The following is a 20861-nucleotide window of genomic DNA, read 5'->3' on the forward strand; positions in this document are numbered from 1 at the left end:
AACTCATGTCCCACTCAGCATGAACATGCATACATTTCACTGCGGACATCCCAGTGTGTTTGGTTATTGGGTGTAATCTCAGACCCTGCTGAGAATATTGCATAATACACGGTATAGGCACCAGATTACCTTCTGAAAATTTCAGAATTTGGAATCACATCTGCCCTCCAGGGTTTGGGTATGGATTCCAGACCCCTAATGACTAATATATCACACATCCGGCATGGTGCTAAAGGTTTACACAGATGATTTCCTGAATGCCTTACAACAATCCCAGCTGTATCATCCTCACCCTACAGATGAATAACTCTCAGCCAGTGACCAGGATATTCATCTAATGCACAGCTTTGCCTCAGGGACTCCCGATCAGCCTGGCACAGCTCATATAAACAAACTACAGCCCAAGCTCCCACCTCCCCAAGGGCCCCTTTTCTTCTCTCCGCAGGAGACGGACCGGCGTCACCAACTGCCTGTGAAGAAAAGGCTAAAACTCTTTCTTTCTCCTTCTCTGAGAACGAATTTGATCGTGAGTTAATTTTCTAGATCTGTTGCCATGGAAGCCGGAAAAAGGTTCAATGTCAGGTGTGGTATTCAAATATGACCTCTGATCTGGACTGGAACGACCCTGAATGAACTAAACTATCTGGTAGGACACCGGAGCCGAGGCTTCCCTGAGTGCGATAACTCCTATAACCAGGGAGGTTCCTTGCGGGACCCTGGGAACTTACTTGACTATGGGCTGTTCAGAAGATAATGGTTCCTATGGGGCTTCTAAGCCAAAGTGGCCCCCACAGCTACCAATGGGGGTGCCATCTCCTTACCCTTGAGCAATCACTTGGGGAAGAGGGTAATAGAATGGCCCCTGGACTGGTGTGAGGACTCCTCCTGTGGAAGAAGTCACTTGATGCAGCCGTGCTGGCTTTCTGAGCATCCTGTTTTACATCCTTCTAAATGAATCCGACGCCGGGTGTGTGTACCATAGCCTCATGTGTCTGAATGTCTAGTGAAGCCTAAGCAGACTCTGGCAGACACCGATCTTCCTCCCCACAGCCCTCTCCCACCTACTTCCAGGCTTTCATCCCACACAGATGGAAATGGGATACTCATCCCTCATCAGGATAAAATCCAGCCAGCCTGCCTTGCCTCCCAGGCCTCGATGCCTTCCCCTTTGCCACATCTCCTTGGCTGACAATCCGGATGAAAGGGCATCTAGGTATTGACTACGAGCCCCCCTTCCCACCATCCAATAAAAGACTTGACCGAGATGTTTATAATCATTTAATGAATGTTCCAAACACACACTTCATGGGGCTACAGGTGAATTTCATGATGATGGAAGCTGATGTACCACCCACCCAAACGACCACGATTACTAGCAGTTTCCAGAAACCCGACACCAACCAGAAAGATGCTGTAGGAAACAGCATGATCACTTAGCCAAAGAGGTTCTTTGGGATTCTTACTCTCCTCTTCCTCCTCCCCCAAGGACCTTCTCCAGGGTATGGATGCTCAGGATGAGAGAAACGGGTGGGGAGGCCCCATTACACCTGTGCAAAGAGGCGCGCTGAGAACCCCACACCTCCGATGCAACAAGATGACCCGAGGCACAGGCCTGCTCAATAAATAAATAATTCCCAGAAGCCACCCCTGGGAGCTGGCAGGCCCAGGGACACCAAGCCTGAGTAGCCACCCTCCCAAGGCCTGGCCGGACCGCTCGCTACGTGTTGCACACCAGCACGTCTGCAAAGGGTCCCTGGAGGGTCTTGTTGAAGATGCAGCGGACCCACACCAGGTAGGTAGTGAAGGGCTTGATGTTCTCGGTGAAGGTGTGGTTCTGCAGGGCCAGGATGTAAGGCACGTAGGTGTTCTCCCCCTGCTCCTGGAGCCACACCTCGTACTTCACCTCCCTCACCTTCAGGTACTTGAGGTTCCACGGGATCTGCCAGGAGACGGTGAGGTGGGCCTCGGAGGCGCCCTGCACCGACGCCTGGCACCGCGCCTCCCGCACCTTGCCGGGGTACAGACTGACCGTCCACTTCTGCTTCCTCGGCCCCGGCCGGCCCTTCACCACGTGCCGTATGGTTTGGATGAGCGACGGGATGTCCACCTTGGTGTCCTGGTAGATTCGGAAGAGCCACTCGGGGTTCCGGCAACAGAGGTGCCGCGGGACCTCCCGGCTTTGCAGGATCCGGGCCTGCTCGGCCCGGTCTAGGTGGGTGATGCCCCCCTGGTCCCAGGGCCGCTCTGGGTGCGTGACCGTGTTCTCTGGCAACGTGTTCCGCCAGGCTACGTACTGGAGGTCCATGCCGGGCAGCGTGGCCAGTGTCTTATAGGGGGTGTAGTGGTCAGGGTTGACGGCGTAGGGAAAGAGCTCCACCACGGCTGCCCCGCGGGGCAGGAAGAGGGCAGTGACCAGCTGGGCCCCGTGCATGCTGACCAGCATGGAGGCGTTGCTGACCAGCCGCACCACGTCTGCAAAGGCGTGGTCCTCCAGGGACACCGTCAGGGTCTTCATCTGAAACTCCTGGGCCAGTGCCAGCAGCAGCTCTGCCTCATTCAGAATGAGTCTGTCCTGGGTGCGGCTGAAGACCAGGAGGTACTCCTCGCCCAGGGGGCTGCCTGCGTGGCTCACGTTCAGCTGTTCCCTCAGGAACCTGGCAAACTGCCGGATCTCGTTGCCCGAGACGAGGATGTTGGCCTTCGGGCCCTGGGGCTGGACGAAGCCATACTGGTACCAGGTGGTGATCTTGGAGAGGCCCACGAAGGCGTGGGAGAAGCACAGCAGCCGGCCCAGGGCCTTCAGCTGCGCCCGCAGGAGGGGCTGCTTGGGGCTGAGCAGCTTGTAGAGGTCAAAGTGGGCGCCCTCGCCCCAGCCCTCCATGAAGAAGAGCCGGGCCTCGCGGGCCAGGCCGGGGAACTGCCGCAGGGTGTAGAAGAGGGGCAGCAGGTCGTCGTGGAAGACGTGCATGAGGTTGTCAGGGTTGAAGCGGTTGGCGATGAGGGCCACGTCAGGCACGAACACCGGCTTGGGCATGAAGCGCAGGGCGGCGGCCGGCAGCTCCACGAAGTTGAAGTACTGGGTGTTGTGGTCCTCCACGGTGGACAGGTCGAGCAGGGCCGGCTGGAAGCGCCGGGAGCCCAGGCTGGGCAGCATCACGGAGGCGTTGCCGTGGAAGAAGATGAACTCCTCGGCCTCGCTGGAGTAGCAGAGCCACTTGAAGCGGCAGAGGCGGTCGGTGTGCGTGCGGCCGGTGCACACCATGTGCGTGCCACCCTCCGTCAGGATCCGCAGGGCCTTCGCGTAGTCGATCCGCATCGCGGGGACGGGCTCCGGGGCTCGGCTGCCGAGGGCCAGCTCCTCCTCCAGGGAGGCCGCATGCTCGCGCAGCCGCACGTGCTTCCACAGCACGGCTGCCAGCACCGACACCAGGAGGGCGTTGAGCACCGCCGACAGGTGCATCCTAGCGCCGCGGCGAGGCCCTAGTGAGACGACGGCCCCTGGGAAGCACCTCGGGCCTGGCGGGCTTTACCCATCCCTGCAGGCACCCGGAGGACCAGCAGAGGCCTGCGGGAGGAGAGAAGGAAAAGGAAAAGGTGTCTGCACGGTGTGTCTGGAGTCACCCCGAGCACCCGCTCTGTGCCAGGCATTGCGCTGGGCTCTGCTACGGCACTGGATCCTTGCATCGTTCTGCACATTTGAAGATATGGTAGGCTAGACCGTTGTTCAAAAATATTCACTCCCCTCCCTCACCTGCTGCTTCCATGGGGGAATATACATCCTTGCACCTGGACTTTGGGCTTGGCCACATAACTTGCTTTGGCCAATGAGATGTTAGCAGACAGAACATATCAGGGGCTTGAAAAGTGCTTGTGTGACTGTCTTTGCCCTCTTTATACTTAGGATGTTGCCATGAGAAGAATGTGTTCAGCCTAACTTCCTAGTCCCAGGAGAAGAGATCTGTGTGTGGAGCACAGCTGCTCCAGCCATGCTCAGTCTGGCTCAGCTGACCCCCAGATTTGTAATTGAGTCCAGCCAAGATCATCAGAACCACCGGTCAAACCCAGCCAAGACCAGGCAACACAGAGACATGTGAGCTGAATAAGTGCTTCTTATTGTAGGTCACTGAAATTCTGGGGCTGCTTGTTATGAAGCACTGCTGCAGCAAAAGATAACCAGCAAAAGTATCTGTGACAAGAGGCCTCAGGGAAAATCCCCATTAAGGGCCCGACATTCCTGGTACTGCAAGGTAAGGACTTCACCTTACCATGGGCACAGATGGGACAGAAGGCCTGTGAGTGCAGTTCCCAGGCTGCACACCAGGACCCCGCATGCCCCTTCTCAGGACACGTGGCACACATGCATGGGGGAGATAGGGAACATCTGCTCTTGCTTAAAGCTCCTGTTTGGAAATCACGCCTGCTGGTTTTTAGATCTCCATGAAAAGATGGGTAGAAACTTGTCCCCTCAGTGGTCCACTAAGAGAACTGTGTCTGAATATCACCACTGACAATGGTTTTGTATATTGAGGCAAAACCTCCAAAGGGTTAAACTTCCTGCCCCACATACACACACCTACAGGGAGGCCTGGCTGAGCTGTGGGCATATGCTCCCATTTTTTCCGTACCACCAGGAAGGGTATCATACCTGCTCTGAGGCCCAGGACTGTTCAAATGATCAAAGAATCTCACCCTCAGCCCTCACAGGAACAGCACGGGTAACACCTGACACCAGCCATGGGGTGAGAGAATAAGGCAGGGGCAGCTGCCTTCTTAGCTGGCTTTTGACTGCACCTTCAGTCAGCCCTGTTCATCTCTAGGGCAGGGTCTCTGTAAGCCCAGAAACCCTGTAGCTGAGAAATCTGTTTAAGCATCAGTCAGCGTTTCTCAGTCTTTTCAAACCCATGCACCCACTAATAATACAGATAAACTCTTACATGCCTCAAACTGACCTGTAAAGTCCAGCATCCCCTTCCCCCAAGAATCTCTCACACACAAGACTCTCTTCTGCAATATCTGCTCCCCAAGACAACAGGATTTCATCAACTTCTACTTTCTGAAGTTCGTATTTTATATCTATATCTGTAATATGTAAAATAATATTACTGCATATACTTTTCCAAATATATGTGTCCCCATCTAGAAATTCTCCACCCAGCCTCACCAGCTAAGAACTACTTTGCTATAAGGTTGAACCACGTTAAATTACTGATAGTTGACAATTTCCAACCAGTGTCCTACGGTCCTGCCACGGGAACCAACTATCCTTACCAACACAGTGGTACAGACAGTACCAAGGCGGCTTGAGAGAGAAAACCTGGTGTACCCAAATAGGGGAGAAGAGACAGATCTCCCTTACAGAATTCCAGTTAATAAACGTAGAAGCAATGATGGAAAAAGAAAATCACCATTTGGCAAACATCACAGCAATAACTGTTTCAGGCAAGATCCACTGATGGATGCTAAAATTAGTGGGTGAAAGTATGATGAGAAACAGGAAATTTGCATAGTCTCCAAGTATCTCCCTATGAGATACATATTAATGACAAAGGTAAAAATAGAAATTTTACAGCAGGGAAGCTTGGCAGACATCCCCTGAACCAAATAATCAACATTAACATCACCAGTAATAACATACTGACATCGTGTACCCCTTGATATGATGTGCTGAGAAGGGTACCTCATTTCTGGAGCCTTCTTGCCCAAACTACATAACATCAATCTATATTTCTAAATGGGGATAACTTGGTTCTAGCTCCAGTTCTAGCTCTGAATATGGTCTATAGATTAGTTAATAAAGAAAGCATTAAACCCAAATTGAAGGATATTCTACAAAATACCTGACCAGGACTCTTCAAGAGTTAAAGTCATAAAAGACAAGGGAAGACTGAGGAGGTCCCAGATTGGAGGAGAGTAAGGAGACAAGACAACTAAATGCAATGTGGACTCCTGGGCCAGAAAAAGGACATTAGTAGGACAATGGCAGAATCTGAATAAGGTTCATGGTACAGTATCAAGCCTGTGTTAATTTCCTGGTTTTGATACTTATACTGTGGTCGTGTAAGATGTTAACATTAGGGGAAGCTGAGTGAAGCGTTTTTTGTAACTTTGATGTAAGTCTCAAATTATTTCAAAATAAAAAGTTATTAAAAAATTAGATAACTTAAGAAACAAGAGGACATAAGTATTTATAGGTAAAATAACATGTATGTGGTTTGTTCTAAAATACTCCAGCAAAAAAGGCATGGAGAGCGATGGAAGAAGACAGTAGGATATTGGTAGTTGAAGATGATGATGGGGTCTTTTTTTGATCCCTTTTGAGTTTGTTTGACATTTTGCATAAGAAAAAGTTAAAAAGGAAACAAAGAATCAAATAGATCACTATTACAAAATGACAGAATACTGGATAGTGGATGAGTAATAAATTAATGCTCAGAAAAAATAATAAAATAAAATAAAGCTTTCCCTGGAGGGAGGGGAGGCAGATGGGTGCGGCATGAGCTGGTGCATGTTTTGCTCTGACCGTAGACAAGAACGGCGTCCAAGAGCAGCTAAGGCTAAAACACACACCCGGGGAACATCAGAAAGCAAGACCCCCAGGAAATGAGGAAAGACCCACCTCCAACCTGAGCAGGCATCTGGGCCCCCAGGTACTCACTGCCTCTCTAGTGAGCATTCTGCTACCTGCCCCTCGCCCAGGTGTCCTCGTGGTGAAAGGCAGGCTTGGCAGCAGGTGGGGAGGTGGAGCAGGGGCCACAGGCAGGCAGGAGGGCCGGGGGGCTGTGTGTGCAGCAGCCAATCCCAGTTAAGTCACTGAGCTTGGGGGCCTTGGGGCAAAGCTTATGGGAACCAGGGAAACACGGGGGTAGGAGCCTCGTGGGGCCAACAGGCAACCAGGCAGAGACCAGCCTTAGGGCCTGGGGAATGGGAAGAACGGCTTCTAATCAGATGGTAAGTCCTCCACCCACCCCCAGGCCCTGACGGAATGGCGCTGACAGAAGGCAGGACACATACAGACTCGCCCACGTGGACCTCTCATGGACGCTTCAGGCTTTCCAGTTACCCTTCCAAAAGGGAAAATGGGAGAAAAGGTTTGCTGGGGATGGACAGAACATTTCCCTAGAAATAAAGCATGGTGGTTAAAGCATGGGGCCCTGAGGTCAGATTGCCTGGGTTTCTAACTTTACCACTTACGGGCCAAGCGGCCTGCGCCAACATCTGATGGGAACGCCAACATCTGATGGGAACGGTCACGTAAATCCCCCAATCCCATCCTCCCCACGTGAGATGTCCCAGAGGCGTCTTCTACACTGGCTCCCAGAGCTCCTAATGGATTAAGTGGATTACACAGTTGCCCGCAGTGGGAACTGGCCTTCTCCCCCACCCTGTCTCCTTTCCCCACTGCCCTGTTCATGTGTATTGCGATCAAGTGCAAATAATCTACTTGCACTTGAATCCTTGTCTCAGAATCTGCTTCTGGGGGAATGTTAATTAACACAGATATTATTGTATTTTGCCCCTGTGGAGACAGATGGAAAGCTGCCCTTGTACTCTCCCCTGCAGTGAAATAGCCAAAGTGTGGTAGTGAGAAAGCCAACAAGAACTCAGGCAGTCACTGCTTATTATAAAGTCCTTCCAGCCTGTTCCCCACGGTCCCCCCTCTGTGTCTGTCCACCCCCCCACCCCCAATTGCACCGCAGCAGCCCGCAGATGCCTGGAGAACAGAGGGATCAGGCAAAATCCTCAGAAATGTTTCCAAAAGATAACAGATGGAGACAAAGAGTACATTAATCAGACCCCTGGCTCCAAAGAAGCCAAGATTCTCCTAAGTCCTGTCTGCTGGCCGAGGAGATACAACTTCTCTGGACCAGGTACCAGGCTGCTGGAAGAGGAGGGCGGTGTCCCTGCTGCCTTCCCCGGTGGAGTCTCGTTACGGAGGCAGATCAAGAGCAACGCTGGCCAGGGGCAAGGAGGCAAATAAAAGGGGCCAACTCAATGGCCCTGGAGACACCTTCTCTGCTTGTGGTGCCGAGGGCTGACTACAGAACTGTGTTCTTTGGAAATAAACTTGTTACATAGAAAAGACAGTCCCTCTTGGACTTCTAAGTTGCGGCATCAGTAGCTTGGATGGTGTTCTCTTCGGCACACCTACTCCCTGGCCTGGGGGTCCCAGGAGGGGAGGGGCCTGTCACTTATTATGAGCAGACCACTCTGGTCTCAAGTTACCTGTCAAGCCACTCTGTCCCAAAGCCTGGTCTGGAGCAGGGGACCCTCTCCCAGGAGAGGTAAGTGGCAGGGAGACCAGGGGAGGACGGCCATGCTAAGACAGAACAAGGCCTCAAGATTTACAAAGGGCACGTGCCCAGAGCACCTGTCTTCCAGCAAGGAGGCAAGCTCTGAACAGATCCCCAACCCCTCCTGAGGCCTGGTTCTGTGGCACATGGTGGAAAGCTGTGCCCTTGAGTCGTCCATGACATAGGTCCTGAGATTCCCTCCTTCATTCTCTTGACAACAGGCTCGGTTAGAGGTGGGCAGGCAAGGCACTGACCTTACATAACTACCACTATGGCACAGCCAGCAGCCAAGCAGGATGGACGCCAGCCACGGCGCTCCTCCCCCCCGGGGGGCAGCCCTGGCGGGGTGCGGGGCAGGGCAGCCTGAACTTCCTGTTGACTCACCCAAAGGAAGATACGTCCGTATCTCCATCCATTTCTATCTATATCTATTCATGACCCTGAGTCCAAAGACTTAGGAGAACATGCAGGAAACGGGAGTGAGGCTCTGCATCAGCCTAAGTTAGAGTAGGGTATGAGCAAGAGATACAAACATTAAAAAAAAAGACACCCCCGTCCCCAAGGTTCTCCCTGTGGCAGAGGAGACAAGAGGCTGCTGTGAACACCTGATGTGGCGCAGCTGTCACAGAGGCAGGGAACACGTTCTCGGGAGCGCTAACGGAGGAAGCATCTTCACTGCTGGGGGTGAGGCCGGGCCCCCACTGCTAGACGCGCTCCTCCTGCCCCACGCATGTCAGAGAGGCCCTCAGTACAGGCGACAAGCTTTCCTTGTCCAGTGGGACCAGCCCAACCCCCCTTCTGATCACTTCCTGGGTCCTCCTGATTAGACACTCATTTGGCCTTTGCTTAAAAATCTGTTTCCCACTGGGCTCACCCAAAAGGCTCCCTAGAGGAAGAGCATCGTCAGGTGGGTGAGAGAAGAGTCTGCTTCGGAAGCTGGGAACCCTGGCAGCTTTCCCACACCACGGAAGTGCATGCAGTCTGGGCGAGTGCAGGTGTCAGGACACACACAAGACGGCAGAGGAGGTTTCAAGCCTCCTTCCTCATGGTGGTGGTCAAGAATTCTTCCCAGGCTCTTGCTCACGCTCACCTTCCTTCAGACTACATGTGAGCTGGCTTTATGATCTTGGCACGTCCGTCCACCACCTTAAGTCTCAATGGCCTCATCTGTACAATGGGAAGAATAACCTCCTCGGGGTGTGGTAAGAATAAGTGAGCTAAAGCATGTAGAGTATCTAAACAGGCCTCAAAGCACATCAGCTGTCATAATTATATTTCCATTAGGGCTCCTAAAATTAACAGTGAACGAAAAACAGGTACCAAACTGTATAGCCTCAGACCAATTCCCAAAAGGGTTGAACCCCCAACTGCTTTGGGAAGCACCCTCACAATCTCCCAGCTTTGCTCCGTCTTCCTAATGACTTGTTTCCTTTCTCTGTGAAGATGGCCCCATAAATTTAGAAGACGCTTCTGCCTGGTCTGAGCAGCCGGTTTCCAGTACAAAATTAACATGCAGAACCCCTGCCACCCTCAACATTTTATGCTGGCAGGGTACTTAAAAACTATTTGTGCATTTCCTCATTTAATCGGAAAACCAACATCTAAGCGGCTAGCAAAGCACCAGTAACATTTTCCCCATCTCACAGATCAGGACACAGAGGCGAGGAGAAGCTAAGTAATGTGTCCCAAGGCCCTCGGCTTGCATGGAACGGCGTCAGGATTTGAACACGGAGCGCGTAAGCACTGTCTACGCTAACAGCCCAGGCACCCCTGGGACCTCATCTTCTCTGCATTCAGGGCAAAGAGGTCCCAGGGACTCAAATGTCACCACGTTTGTCATTCTCTGCTTCCTCTACCTCGGGCTCCACATTTAGGACCCAATGGATATGGGGCACAAAGAGCTTACTGGCTCAGCCAGGACAAAGAATGATAGAGCAAGAATGTTTTTCAATGGTATATTTTTAGTGTTAGACTATTTTCATCAGAAATGTACTCTACTTAAGTTTGGTAGATATAAGATGTTTATCTAGCTATTGTTTCTTTAATTTTGCTGACAAGTCAATAAATAGAAGAATGGGTTCAAGCTAAAAACAAAAAACAAAAAAAGAATATTTTTCAAAAGAAAGGGGAAAAAAGAAATAAGGGATTAAAAACACGCTTAAAACAGCCCTCTAGAAACTGAGGCAGATAGAGGATACTGCCAATTCACCCCCCAAAAACTGCTTTACTCAGCTCCTAGACCAGATACCTACTATCAGATTCCCACAGACGGCAAATCCTCCTTTCCAGGATCCCATGTACTCCAGGAAGCACTGGAGGAAGGTGCTGATGATGCTGCCACACCTGCAGACACAGTAAGAGCCGGGCAGTAGGAGGAGCCACCACTGTGGAGGCTCCCATCCGAGGCTGCTCATCCAGCACTGGGTGCAGGCTCCACTCCTGGGGGGCCCTGCCTGGCTCCAGACACAGGCACAGAAAAGCCATTCACAAGGGCCCTGGCATCTGATAAGGAGTACAAGCCTCAGGAATTCTAGGCCTAGAGCGGGGGGTACAGACTCACATGCTTACTAAGGCCAAGAGCCAATGGGGTAAGTGAAGCCAGGAGCGAGCAATGTGACCCGGAGACCAAATGCCCAGGTTAAAGTTCAAGCTGATGAGGGCCTGGCAGGAAAGTGGCCCGGTGGTACCTACTATTATTAGTCTGCTCCGGCTGCCATAACCAAGTACTACAGACTGGGTGACTTAAGCAAGAGAAATTTATTTTCTCACAGTAGTGGAGGCTAGAATTCCCAGATCAAGGTGTCGACAGGTTTGGTTTCTCCTGAGGCCTCTCTCCATGGCTTGCAGACGGCCACCTTCTCACTGTGTGCTCACATGATCTCTTTGTGTGCGCTGGAGGGAAAGAGATCTCTAGTCTCTCTTCTTCTTGTTATTAGGACACCAGTCCTATTGGATTAGGGCCCCACCCTTATGACCTCATTTAACTTTAATTACCTCCTTAAAGGTCCTTTCTCTAAATATAGTCACATTGGGGTTTAGGACTTCCACCATGAATTTGCAAGGACACAATTCAGGCTGTAACACTACCCTTCTGGCTTTTCCAGAGAAGCCAGAAATCCATTTAAAATGTGAAATGTCCTAATCTGTAATTTCTGGCAACTATTCAACTTGAGTAAAGATGACAGGTAGGCCCAAGGGCTGGGGCTGCTGGCCTTATTGTTGCTGGTACAATGGGACCAAGGATGTAAGCTCTGGTCTAAAGTGAAGCCCTCTCCTGCTGGCCTGGCCAGCTACACTGGGTTCCCAACTGCCAGGACCAGCCGCTGTTCACCGGCCACTCCCCCAGGAGCAGGGCTGTGGGGATGGGGGGACCTGGGACTGCCAGCACCTGCCAGACCCAGGCTCAGAAGACCAGCAGCGCCCATGGCAAGATGTGGGGTGGCAACAGCGCCTGCAGAAGGTTTTACACTAATAGTATAACAATCTTACTTTTAAGGGTTGTTCATACTCCCGACTGAAAATCATAGAATTCTTATTTTGTCATTTATTGAAAAAAACTGCTTTTATCCCAAATGCAGCCTGAATTACTAGTGCTGAATTATGGAACCTTTCTGTCCTGCACTGATGTGTCTCACATGTTAAAAGCAAACAAGTTCCAATAACTCAAACACCCTCAGAATGATCTCTCCCCCTGCCCCCTCCCCCTCCTATTTATTGTTACCAGAAGCAGTGTGTAGAACTGGTACTCCTAACATCATGCTTCTATGGGCTCCAAAGTTAGATCTCCATCCAATGCTATTGACAAACCTGAAGAAACACTGACAAGACATCAGGTTTTCTGCCAAAAGCATTTACCCTTTGGCAAAATGTTGGCAGCCTCTGACTACTCCTTGTAAAACCTAACATTTAATTGACCAGGCATATTTAACATTCAGTTAAGAGTTCACATGCTTAGACTAAAAACTTAATTTAACATGGATAGTAACTCCTTGCTTTAGTATAACGGGCAAAGCAAGGCAAAGCTGCAGACATTAATCCTGGGTCAAGCTAAAGATAGTGACTCTACTTCCTTATCAGTTAAAGAGGATGGAACTCCTTGAGGGGGGTGGCAGAGGAGCAAGAGGGTTCCAGTCTGTGTGACTCTGGTATGATACGCGGTGGCAGGCTTTGCTGAGGACAGCCAGGGCTCCACGGCGCTCAGCACAGGGGGCACAGCTGAACAGACGGAGGTGAGCCCAGACTACCACCAACGCGGAAACCCTCGCTCGCACAGCCTGCTGCGTCACCACCTGGCTTTTGCTTGGCACCCATGGGTCACTTGCAAGTTAGAGCTGCCTGTGTTGGCCCTTTCTGGCAAAACAGAAAAGCACTACTACACACCAATGTGGTCACAAACAGGGACGCAACAGAGAACAGAATCGTGTGAGTCTCGGCTGTGAGGCTCACCCAGGTGACACAGAACACGCCTGCATCAGGTTTTCTACTGAAACTGCAAATTCAAATAAAAACAATTCTTACAGGAAATGCACAGTCCCCAATGTGTACACAGATCCATCTGGGCCCTCAGGTCCAATGTGAGAAGACTGAATTCATCAAGAGGGTCAGAAGGCCACTCACTACAAGAGGCATAAAACATTCACAAAGAAGAACGAAGAAGTGTGCCTGACAGGAAATGGTGCTGTGAGGCACCATTGTCATTTATTGAAAAAAACCGCTTTTATCCCAAATGCAGCCTGAATTACTGGTGCTTACTGAATTACTAGTAGCTTCCGTGAGGCCACCCACGGAAGCTACCTGAAGGGTGAGGGAGTTCTGAGCAAGGTTTTGGAGGTGTTTTGGTGGTCTGGGGGCTAAGATGAGTATCCCTGTTAGGTGTCCACACATCCCTGCTGACAATGACTGCTACAAACCTCCAGCCACAGCAGACATCACTGTGCCCAGTTCTCACATCTGCCCACCAAGAAAGTCATGGGGCCACCAAGGCAGAGGCTCCTCTCCCATCCCAGGGCAGTGATGGCCAGGCCCGAAGTCATGCACAGCTGAAAGGGCACTGTCTTTATAAGACAGTGGGGCACTCAGGCTGCAGAGCAAGTGTGGCCAGTGCCAGGAGAAGGCAGGGCGTGAAGCTGCCAGGAGACCTGTGTTTCATCAGTGGAGCCCCTTGGGCTCAGGTGACCACTGGCGAAGCCCTCTGCTGGGGGAAGCCGTGCAGTGTCCAGGTCACAGCAGTCCCTGCCAAAAACCCAGGGAGCCTGGAGCCCAGCATTAGTGAGTGGAGAGAGGTGACAGGCCTCGGTGTGGGTTTTCCTTTGGCCTCATCACCAAGGTGTCACCCTCAACTCCTCCCTTTCATCACCACCATCACCACCACCAACTTCACCACCTCCTTCATCATCATATCAGAGCCAACATCCACTGGCCAATCACTAGGTGCCAGGTTCTCCAATTTACATGATGATCGTCATGTTACAGATGGTAGAACCAAAGGGCAAAGAGGTTAGAAACCTGCCCAAGGTCACCCAGGAAGCAGCACTGAGACTCTAACGCAGTCAGGGTGGCTACAGGGTCTGTCATCTCTGTTATCTGTTTTCCTTTTATCTGGAAATAATCCCAGACTTACAAAAAGTTGTAGGTGTAATACAAAGAGCTCTCCTACATCCTTACCCAGATCCAACAACTGCTAATTTGACACATTCGTTTTACCATTCTCTCTTTCTCTTTTTCTGAACTGTTTAAAAATAAGCCGGAGGGACTTCCCTGGTGGCGCAGTGGTTGAGAATCCGCCTGCCAATGCAGGAGACACGGGTTCGAGCCCTCGTCCAAGAAGATCCCACATGCCGCGGAGCAACTAAGCCCGTGCACCACAACTACTGAGCCTGCGCTCTAGAGCCCGCGAGCCACAGCTATGGAAGCCCACGCGCCTAGAGCCCGTGCTCCCAGCAAGAGGAGCCACCACAATGAGAAGCCTGCACACCACAACGAAGAGTAGCCCCTGCTCACCGCAACCAGAGAAAAGCCCACGTGCAGCAACAAAGACCCAACGCAGCCAAAAAAATAAAATAAATAAATTTATTAAAAAAAAAAAAAAAGAGGAGCCACCGCGATGAGAAGCCCGCACACGGCAACGAAGAGTAGCCCCCGCTCGCCACAACTAGAGAAAAGCCTGCACGCAGCAACAAAGACACAACGCAGCCAAAAAAATAAAAAATTAAAAAAATAAGCTGAAGATGTCTTGCCCCTTTAACCCCTAACACTTCAGCATCTATTTCCTAAGAATGAGAACATTCTCTCATATCACACAAAATCGGGAAATTAATATTGATATGATACTGTTATGAATCTGTGGTCTCTATTCTGTGGTGCAGAATCCAAACCAGGATGAAGCCTGGCGACCAGGTAGCATGTCTCTCGTCTCCCCCATTTTGGGCAGCTTCTGAGTCTTTCCTTCCCTTTTATGACCTTGACAATTTTTAACAGAGTCAGATATTTTCTAGTATGTCCCTCAATTTGGGCTTGTCTGGTGTTTCCTCATGATTAGACTGAGGATATGACCTCTGTCAGGAATCAGAGTCTACGTGCTTAATTGTTAATATGAGACTATTCCATGTGAGTCCTTCTGGGATACGTCCAGTGGGGCAGCCAGGATCAGGAAGGATCCAGAAACCCCATCCTGTGTAGGATGCTCAAAGGAGTAGGGCCCCTTCCTTGTGGAAGAGAAGCCCCTGGACCCTGGGCATTCTTCAAACACCTGAGGGGCTGTGCAGCAAGAGTGAGGCTGCTCCAGAGGGGGGGCTGCACCCCTCTCTAACAGAGCGGACACATGTGCATGACGGTGACATGTGCAACCCAGGCCCCAGGCTGAAGGGCAGACTTCAGGTACCTGTAATTCCCAGCAGCTGGCTGCCACTCTGCACCTAGCACGGCAGTGTGGGCCGCTCCAGGGCACTAAAGTAAGGCCTGCAGGGGGCGTCACAGGGAGGGGACTCCAGCGTGGGAGGCAGGAAGAGGCTTCTCTAAGGGTTAGAGCTGTTCTAACGTTGAGGGATCGGCTACTTTGTAAGGCAGTGAGCCTGTCCCCTGCTGGGCAGTGGTCCAGTAAACCGAGGTCAACCTGTGAGGTTGGCGGGGGCTGGACATGGGGTCCCCCAAAGCAGTATCAGCATCACCTGGGATATGAGAAATGCAGAATCTGGGGCCCCCTCCAGACCTGCTGAACCAGAATCTCTGAAGGGTGATTCAGGAACCTGTGTTTTTTAAAAAAGCTTCCAGGTGATTCTAGTGTGCACTCAATTTTAAGAAGAACTCCTCTGAGGTTTTTCTAACACTCCACAATTCTGCAATTCCCTGCTTCTAAATACCCAGCAGGGCATTTCTGTCCAACCCAGGGTAAACAACCAAGGACAACCCTCGCCTTCAATAAAGGCTAGTAAATCCTGTTCCCAGCCTCTGCTAAGACAATGCATAAGCCTATGTTCTGGGGCACACTAAGAAGGCTGCCATACTCTAAGCCCCTTCTGAGAAAAGGTTCCCCAACCGACACCTTCCCACACAAGCTGTATCACTTATAATGCTGAAGTGGCAAAAAACCAGCCCAGGTCTCTAGGCCACAGCTAAATGGATGCGAGTGGAGCCTGGGTCTACAGCAGCCACTGGTGGGAGACCCTGAAGAGGTCAGATCCAGCGGTGGCGCTTGTATCAGATGTCCACACCCGCAGGCCCGCAGACAGAAGGTAGGTCTCCTGAGAAATGAACTCCTGAACAGAGCAAGGCTGGACTGCTTCTCTGGCCCCTTACAGTGGCCACTGTACATCCCTCTTGGAAGCTCTGGGACCCAGCATAATGGTGGTAACTCCTGAAGCCCCCCAGGATGTGCCATGATTCCTGTCACAAACCCCCCCACTACTGAAGGACCCTGAGATGTATCTTGTCACTGGGTGTGTCTAAATCAACCTGACCCAAGGGTCTGTACTGGGGACAACAGTAATAGTGACAGTACAGCAGACCAGGTCCCCAACCCCTCCCTGAAGCCTGGCCCAGGGCTGAGTACCCACTGCCCAGCCAGGAAGGGGCCCTCTGTTAAGCTTTTGAAAGTGGAGAAAGGAGACAACTCTTAGCATTAAGACTATACCGATGGTCATCACCACTGGCAGAGTGAAAGGTGTGATTCCCTGATAGACCCTGGGCCCTGAGTATGTACCCAGGGAAGCCAGACAACATGGAAGGATCGATAGCTCTTCTAAACAGGTCAGGAAAAGAGGATGCTGGCCTCTGGGCAGGGGGTGGACGTTAATGCTACCACCATCTTACTTTACCAAGCACCTACTATGTGCCACGCACTGTTCTAATCCCTTTCTCTGACCCTTTTCACTTAAGCCTCACAAAAGCCCTCCAATGCAGGTACTCGTATTGTCTCCGTTTTCTTTTAATATGAAAAACTAAAGCTTCGTGGGGTTAAGAACTTTCCTCTAGGTCCTGCAGCTCAAGCAGGAGCACCAGAATTCAAACCTGTGTCTGACTCCAGGGTCCACAGTGCTTCAGACTCAGAGGTACAGTTGGTGATGGAGAAGCAGGGTAGACCTCAGAGCAACGAGCTTTTATCACTCAAGGGCAGAGCAGGTGTGGATGCTCTGGAAATGCAGACCCACAGGCCCTCAACTGTAACTTAGCAACCAAGGCTTCTCTTGTGTAACTACTCCCCACCCGGCCAGGCAGAGAGATTCCCGGCGCTGGCAGGTGGCTCAGGGAGCTGTGGCCATTCTCTCACCCCAAGGAAGGTCTGGAGAGCACAGTGGGGTGACAATTATCCCACCTGCCCCGGTGCTGTGCTGACAGGGTTAATCCACCAATTTAGAATTACCACCACGGCTTTTTATAGCTAAAAGAGCCCTTAGAAATTATTTGCTCCAACTCTTTATTTTATAAAAGGTCTTGAGAGGCAGTGGGAACTCTCACAGGCAGCCGAGATGAAAAGAGGAGGGTGCTGGCTCTCCTCACACCCACAGCTCGCAGGCGAACCCCCTCCCCAAAGCAGACATCGGGCCCAGAAGAAGTACGTGGCTCCAGGACTTTTCCCAGCCCCTAGACAAGATCATTTCTCCTCAAAACCAGGCTTCCGGGTCTCACCCAGCTTACGCCCTTCCCCAGCCCTGTGGTCCAGTGATGAGAGCCTCTGGGGGCCACAGGGCTCGTTTTGGCTGCCTCTTCCTAAGGCTTCACCCTCCAGCCTCAGCTAACCTTAGACATGGAGAGGAAGCACACTCAGCCAGGCTGCAGGATCCTGCCTCTTCTCCAAGCGGTCCAAGACCCCCTGCTGTAACACTGGAGGCCGCCCCAGGTCACAGGTGGACTTTGAGAACTGTGAAGACCCCAGGCAGCAGAGGAAGGGAATTAAATGGCACCAGTTCCGGAGCTGAGATTCCAGGATATGAGCTCTGGTCCTGACACTTAGCAGCTGTGTAACTGTAGACCAATTCTTCTCTCTTTTTATTTTTTTGACACATAAACAGGTGTACATGATTAATGTATATGACAGGATAAGTGTGGAGATAAGTATATACCCATGAAACCATCACCATAATTTATGCCATAACCTATCCATCACCTCAGAAAGTTTCCTCTGCCCTCTTATTTATTATTTTTTTGTGATAAGAACACTTAACATAAGCTCTAACCTCACAGCAAAATTTGAAGTATATAATACAGTATTGTTAACATAGGCTCTGTGCTGTACAGTAGATCTCTAGGACTTGGTCATCTTGTCTATCTGAAACTTTACACCTTTTGACTAATACCTTCCCATTCCCCCCGCCACCCCTATCTGTGGCAACCACCATTCCACACTCTGCTTCCATGAGTCTATTTTAAATTTATCCTTTAAGTGATATCATGTAGTATTTGTCCTGTGTCTGCCTGGACCAATTCTTAACCCCTGCAAGCCTCCATTTCCTGGTCTGAAAAAAGACACAATTATACCTACTTCACGGGGTGGTTCTGTGAATTCAAAGAGACAACCCAGGCAAAGCACAGTGCCTGACAATTATTTTTATACAATTATTATTAATCATAATAATGCTATAACTCCCATTCACTGGCCCTTACTCTAGGCCGGGAACAATACTAAGTGCTTGACATGAATTATCTCATTTGTTCCCTCTTACAAATCTAAAACAGGTGTTACCAATTTCAGTCCACGTTTGAGGAAGTATGCTCAGAATCGTTAAGTGAATTGTCCAATGATGCACAGCTATTAAGTGGTGAGGCTGGGCTTCGAACCCAAGTTTGACTTCAAAGCCTACGATGACATTTGTGGTCTCTGCCTTTCGTGTTCATGATCTTACCCAATTAAAAAACCTATCAGGTGATAAGCAGGTCCTGGGGGAGAGTATCCACTGACAACCAACTGAGAGTAACGAGGACCCTTGGGGACTGGAGCATTTGGTAATTTAATTTTCTGGTTAGCTCAATATTCACTAGAAGCCTGTGTTTATTGCTAAATATTTTCTAAAGCAAGGCTCAGAGGCAAGAACTTGCCAACCAGAAGGTCAGTCTGAAAGACACTCTGACACCTGCCACATCAAGGCCACCAGAATGCTCACATGCCACAGTGTGGGGGGCCACACTCACCGTCACCAGAACCCCATCCTCCCCTTTGCTGAGGATCTCCACTCTGCTGCTCCTCGCCACCAACCCCACCCCGCCCGGGGGCCCAAGACTCAGGAACTGATGTGCTGTCCATCCCCAGGGAAGAGGGGACCTGTGCTCTTTCCTGGCTCTGCCACCCAGTGGGACTCAGAATTCTCATTTGTAACGTGAAAGGATGAGCTGAAGATCTCCAAGATACACGAGAGTCAGAGGGAGCAGCTAGTTCCAGGGAGACGGACCTGGGTTCCAATCTCACCTCTAACATCTTCTGTTGTTAGCAACCACAAGTGCTAACATTTGCTGCACATTCACTGTACACCAGACACTGGGCTTCGGATTTGTGCAGCATGATTTCATTTAATCCTCACAGCAACCCTGTGATGAAGGTACTTTTATCCCCATAAAAGAAACAGAGGCTCAGAAAGGATAAGTGACTTGCTCGAGGGCACACAGTTAGTAAATGAGGGCCAGGATTTGAATGCCCAGCACATGTAACAGTAAACATTTGGTGAATGAACCCTGTTCTGTCTGTGCTCTTAGCCACCAAGTCCTATCAAGTTCACCCCATAACCAATTCCATTCCCTTCTCCCTTCCCCCAAAAGTAGGTTCTGAGGCTTGGTTGGCATAAAGTAAGCCAACCCTATCCGCCCACCACCAGGTGCAGGACTCTGGCCTGAGGACCCTAGACCTTAGCAGAGGATTCCCATCAGTGACCAGGAAACGGGTTCCTACACACATGATAAGGCCGGGAGTCCATCGGGTCCCTCCTTCAGAGGCTACCCCAGCACTGTCAAGCAGGCCGTGGCAGGCTCTCATCACTACACACACAGTAGGCACCCTACGGAGCCCCAAGGAGCCCAGGGATCAGTTGTGGGCTGCCCAGGTACTGCCTTCAAAGGGAGCTCAGGAGGCCCAGGCCCCCTCCGTGCACCTTGCCTGGCTCCCCTGCACCCGCGCCTCATGCGCACCATCTCCCCAGCAAAAGGGCGTGGGCACCCGCTGCCAGTGCCAGTCCCGAGCTGAGGGCTTCAGCTGACACGCCAGGGCCCGCGGCACCTGGACCCCGAGGGTCCACCTCCCCTCACCCTCGCCTACCTCCCGCACCTCCTTCAGCCCCATCACACGTCACTCCTCCGATCTGCAAATTCCCCTCGGCTCCTCTCCACCCCAGCGTTCCTGTCGTTCCCTCCCGGGGGAGGTCAGGGGGCCGCTTCCTCAATTCCAAACCCAGCCGGGTGGCGGAACCCTAGCCCGCCGCGAGGGCGCGCATCTCACCTGCACCCCGCAGCCGGGCTCCGCGAGGCTGAAGCTTCCAGGCCGGCCCTCCGAGGAGCTGGCTTTGGCCGAACCCGCCCCCGCCGCCCGCTCTGAGCCGTGGAGGTCCAAGCAGGGGGTGCAGGCTCCGCCGCGCCGTCTGGTCAGCCACCGCGGGGCTCGCAGGTGGACTCCGTGCGCCTGCCCAGCTGGCGAGCCCGCGCGTCACTTGCGCACGTGCGCAGGCTCTCGGGTTCAGCCTCCTGAGCCCGAGGCCAGACCCACCTCCTTGGCTCGCGGAATTCTGGGAATTGCAGTTTGCGTCCGGTGACAGCCCGCTCCTTCAACCCGCGGAATCCTGGGAGTTGTAGTTTGCTCCTCGAGAGGCGGTTTTGCTTGGTGTAAAGTTTATACAATTATGGGAGGCCTCATAATAAACTTAAATGCAAGTTAAACCAAAAAGCAGATGTCATTTATCAAATCAAAGTAATTAATACGTTCACATGCTTTTAAAAGATATATAATACTACGGGGGACTTACATACAAAAGCACCATTCCTCTGCTCCAATCCCCCAGCCCCACTCTATCCCACCAGGACCGACCTGCTCCTTAAGGGCAACATTCCCAAGTCTTAGGGCTGCTGCATCTGGCATTTACTGCCGACTGTCGATAT

General features: G+C 51.5%; 1 protein-coding gene across 1 annotated transcript; it reads right to left on the reverse strand.

Annotated features, from left to right (window-relative positions):
• Positions 1-1634: 1634 nt before the first annotated feature.
• POMGNT2 (protein O-linked mannose N-acetylglucosaminyltransferase 2 (beta 1,4-)) lies at positions 1635-20456 on the reverse strand. The gene is made up of 2 exons (XM_061195264.1): positions 20209-20456; positions 1635-3565 (listed from the first exon to the last, which is right to left on the reverse strand). The coding sequence occupies exon 2, from the start codon at positions 3458-3460 to the stop codon at positions 1718-1720; it is 1743 nt and encodes a 580-aa protein (XP_061051247.1). The 5' UTR covers positions 3461-3565; positions 20209-20456; the 3' UTR covers positions 1635-1717.
• Positions 20457-20861: the final 405 nt, after the last annotated feature.

Source organism: Eubalaena glacialis, chromosome 7, assembly GCF_028564815.1.
Source record: "Eubalaena glacialis isolate mEubGla1 chromosome 7, mEubGla1.1.hap2.+ XY, whole genome shotgun sequence".
NCBI lineage: Eukaryota > Metazoa > Chordata > Mammalia > Artiodactyla > Balaenidae > Eubalaena > Eubalaena glacialis.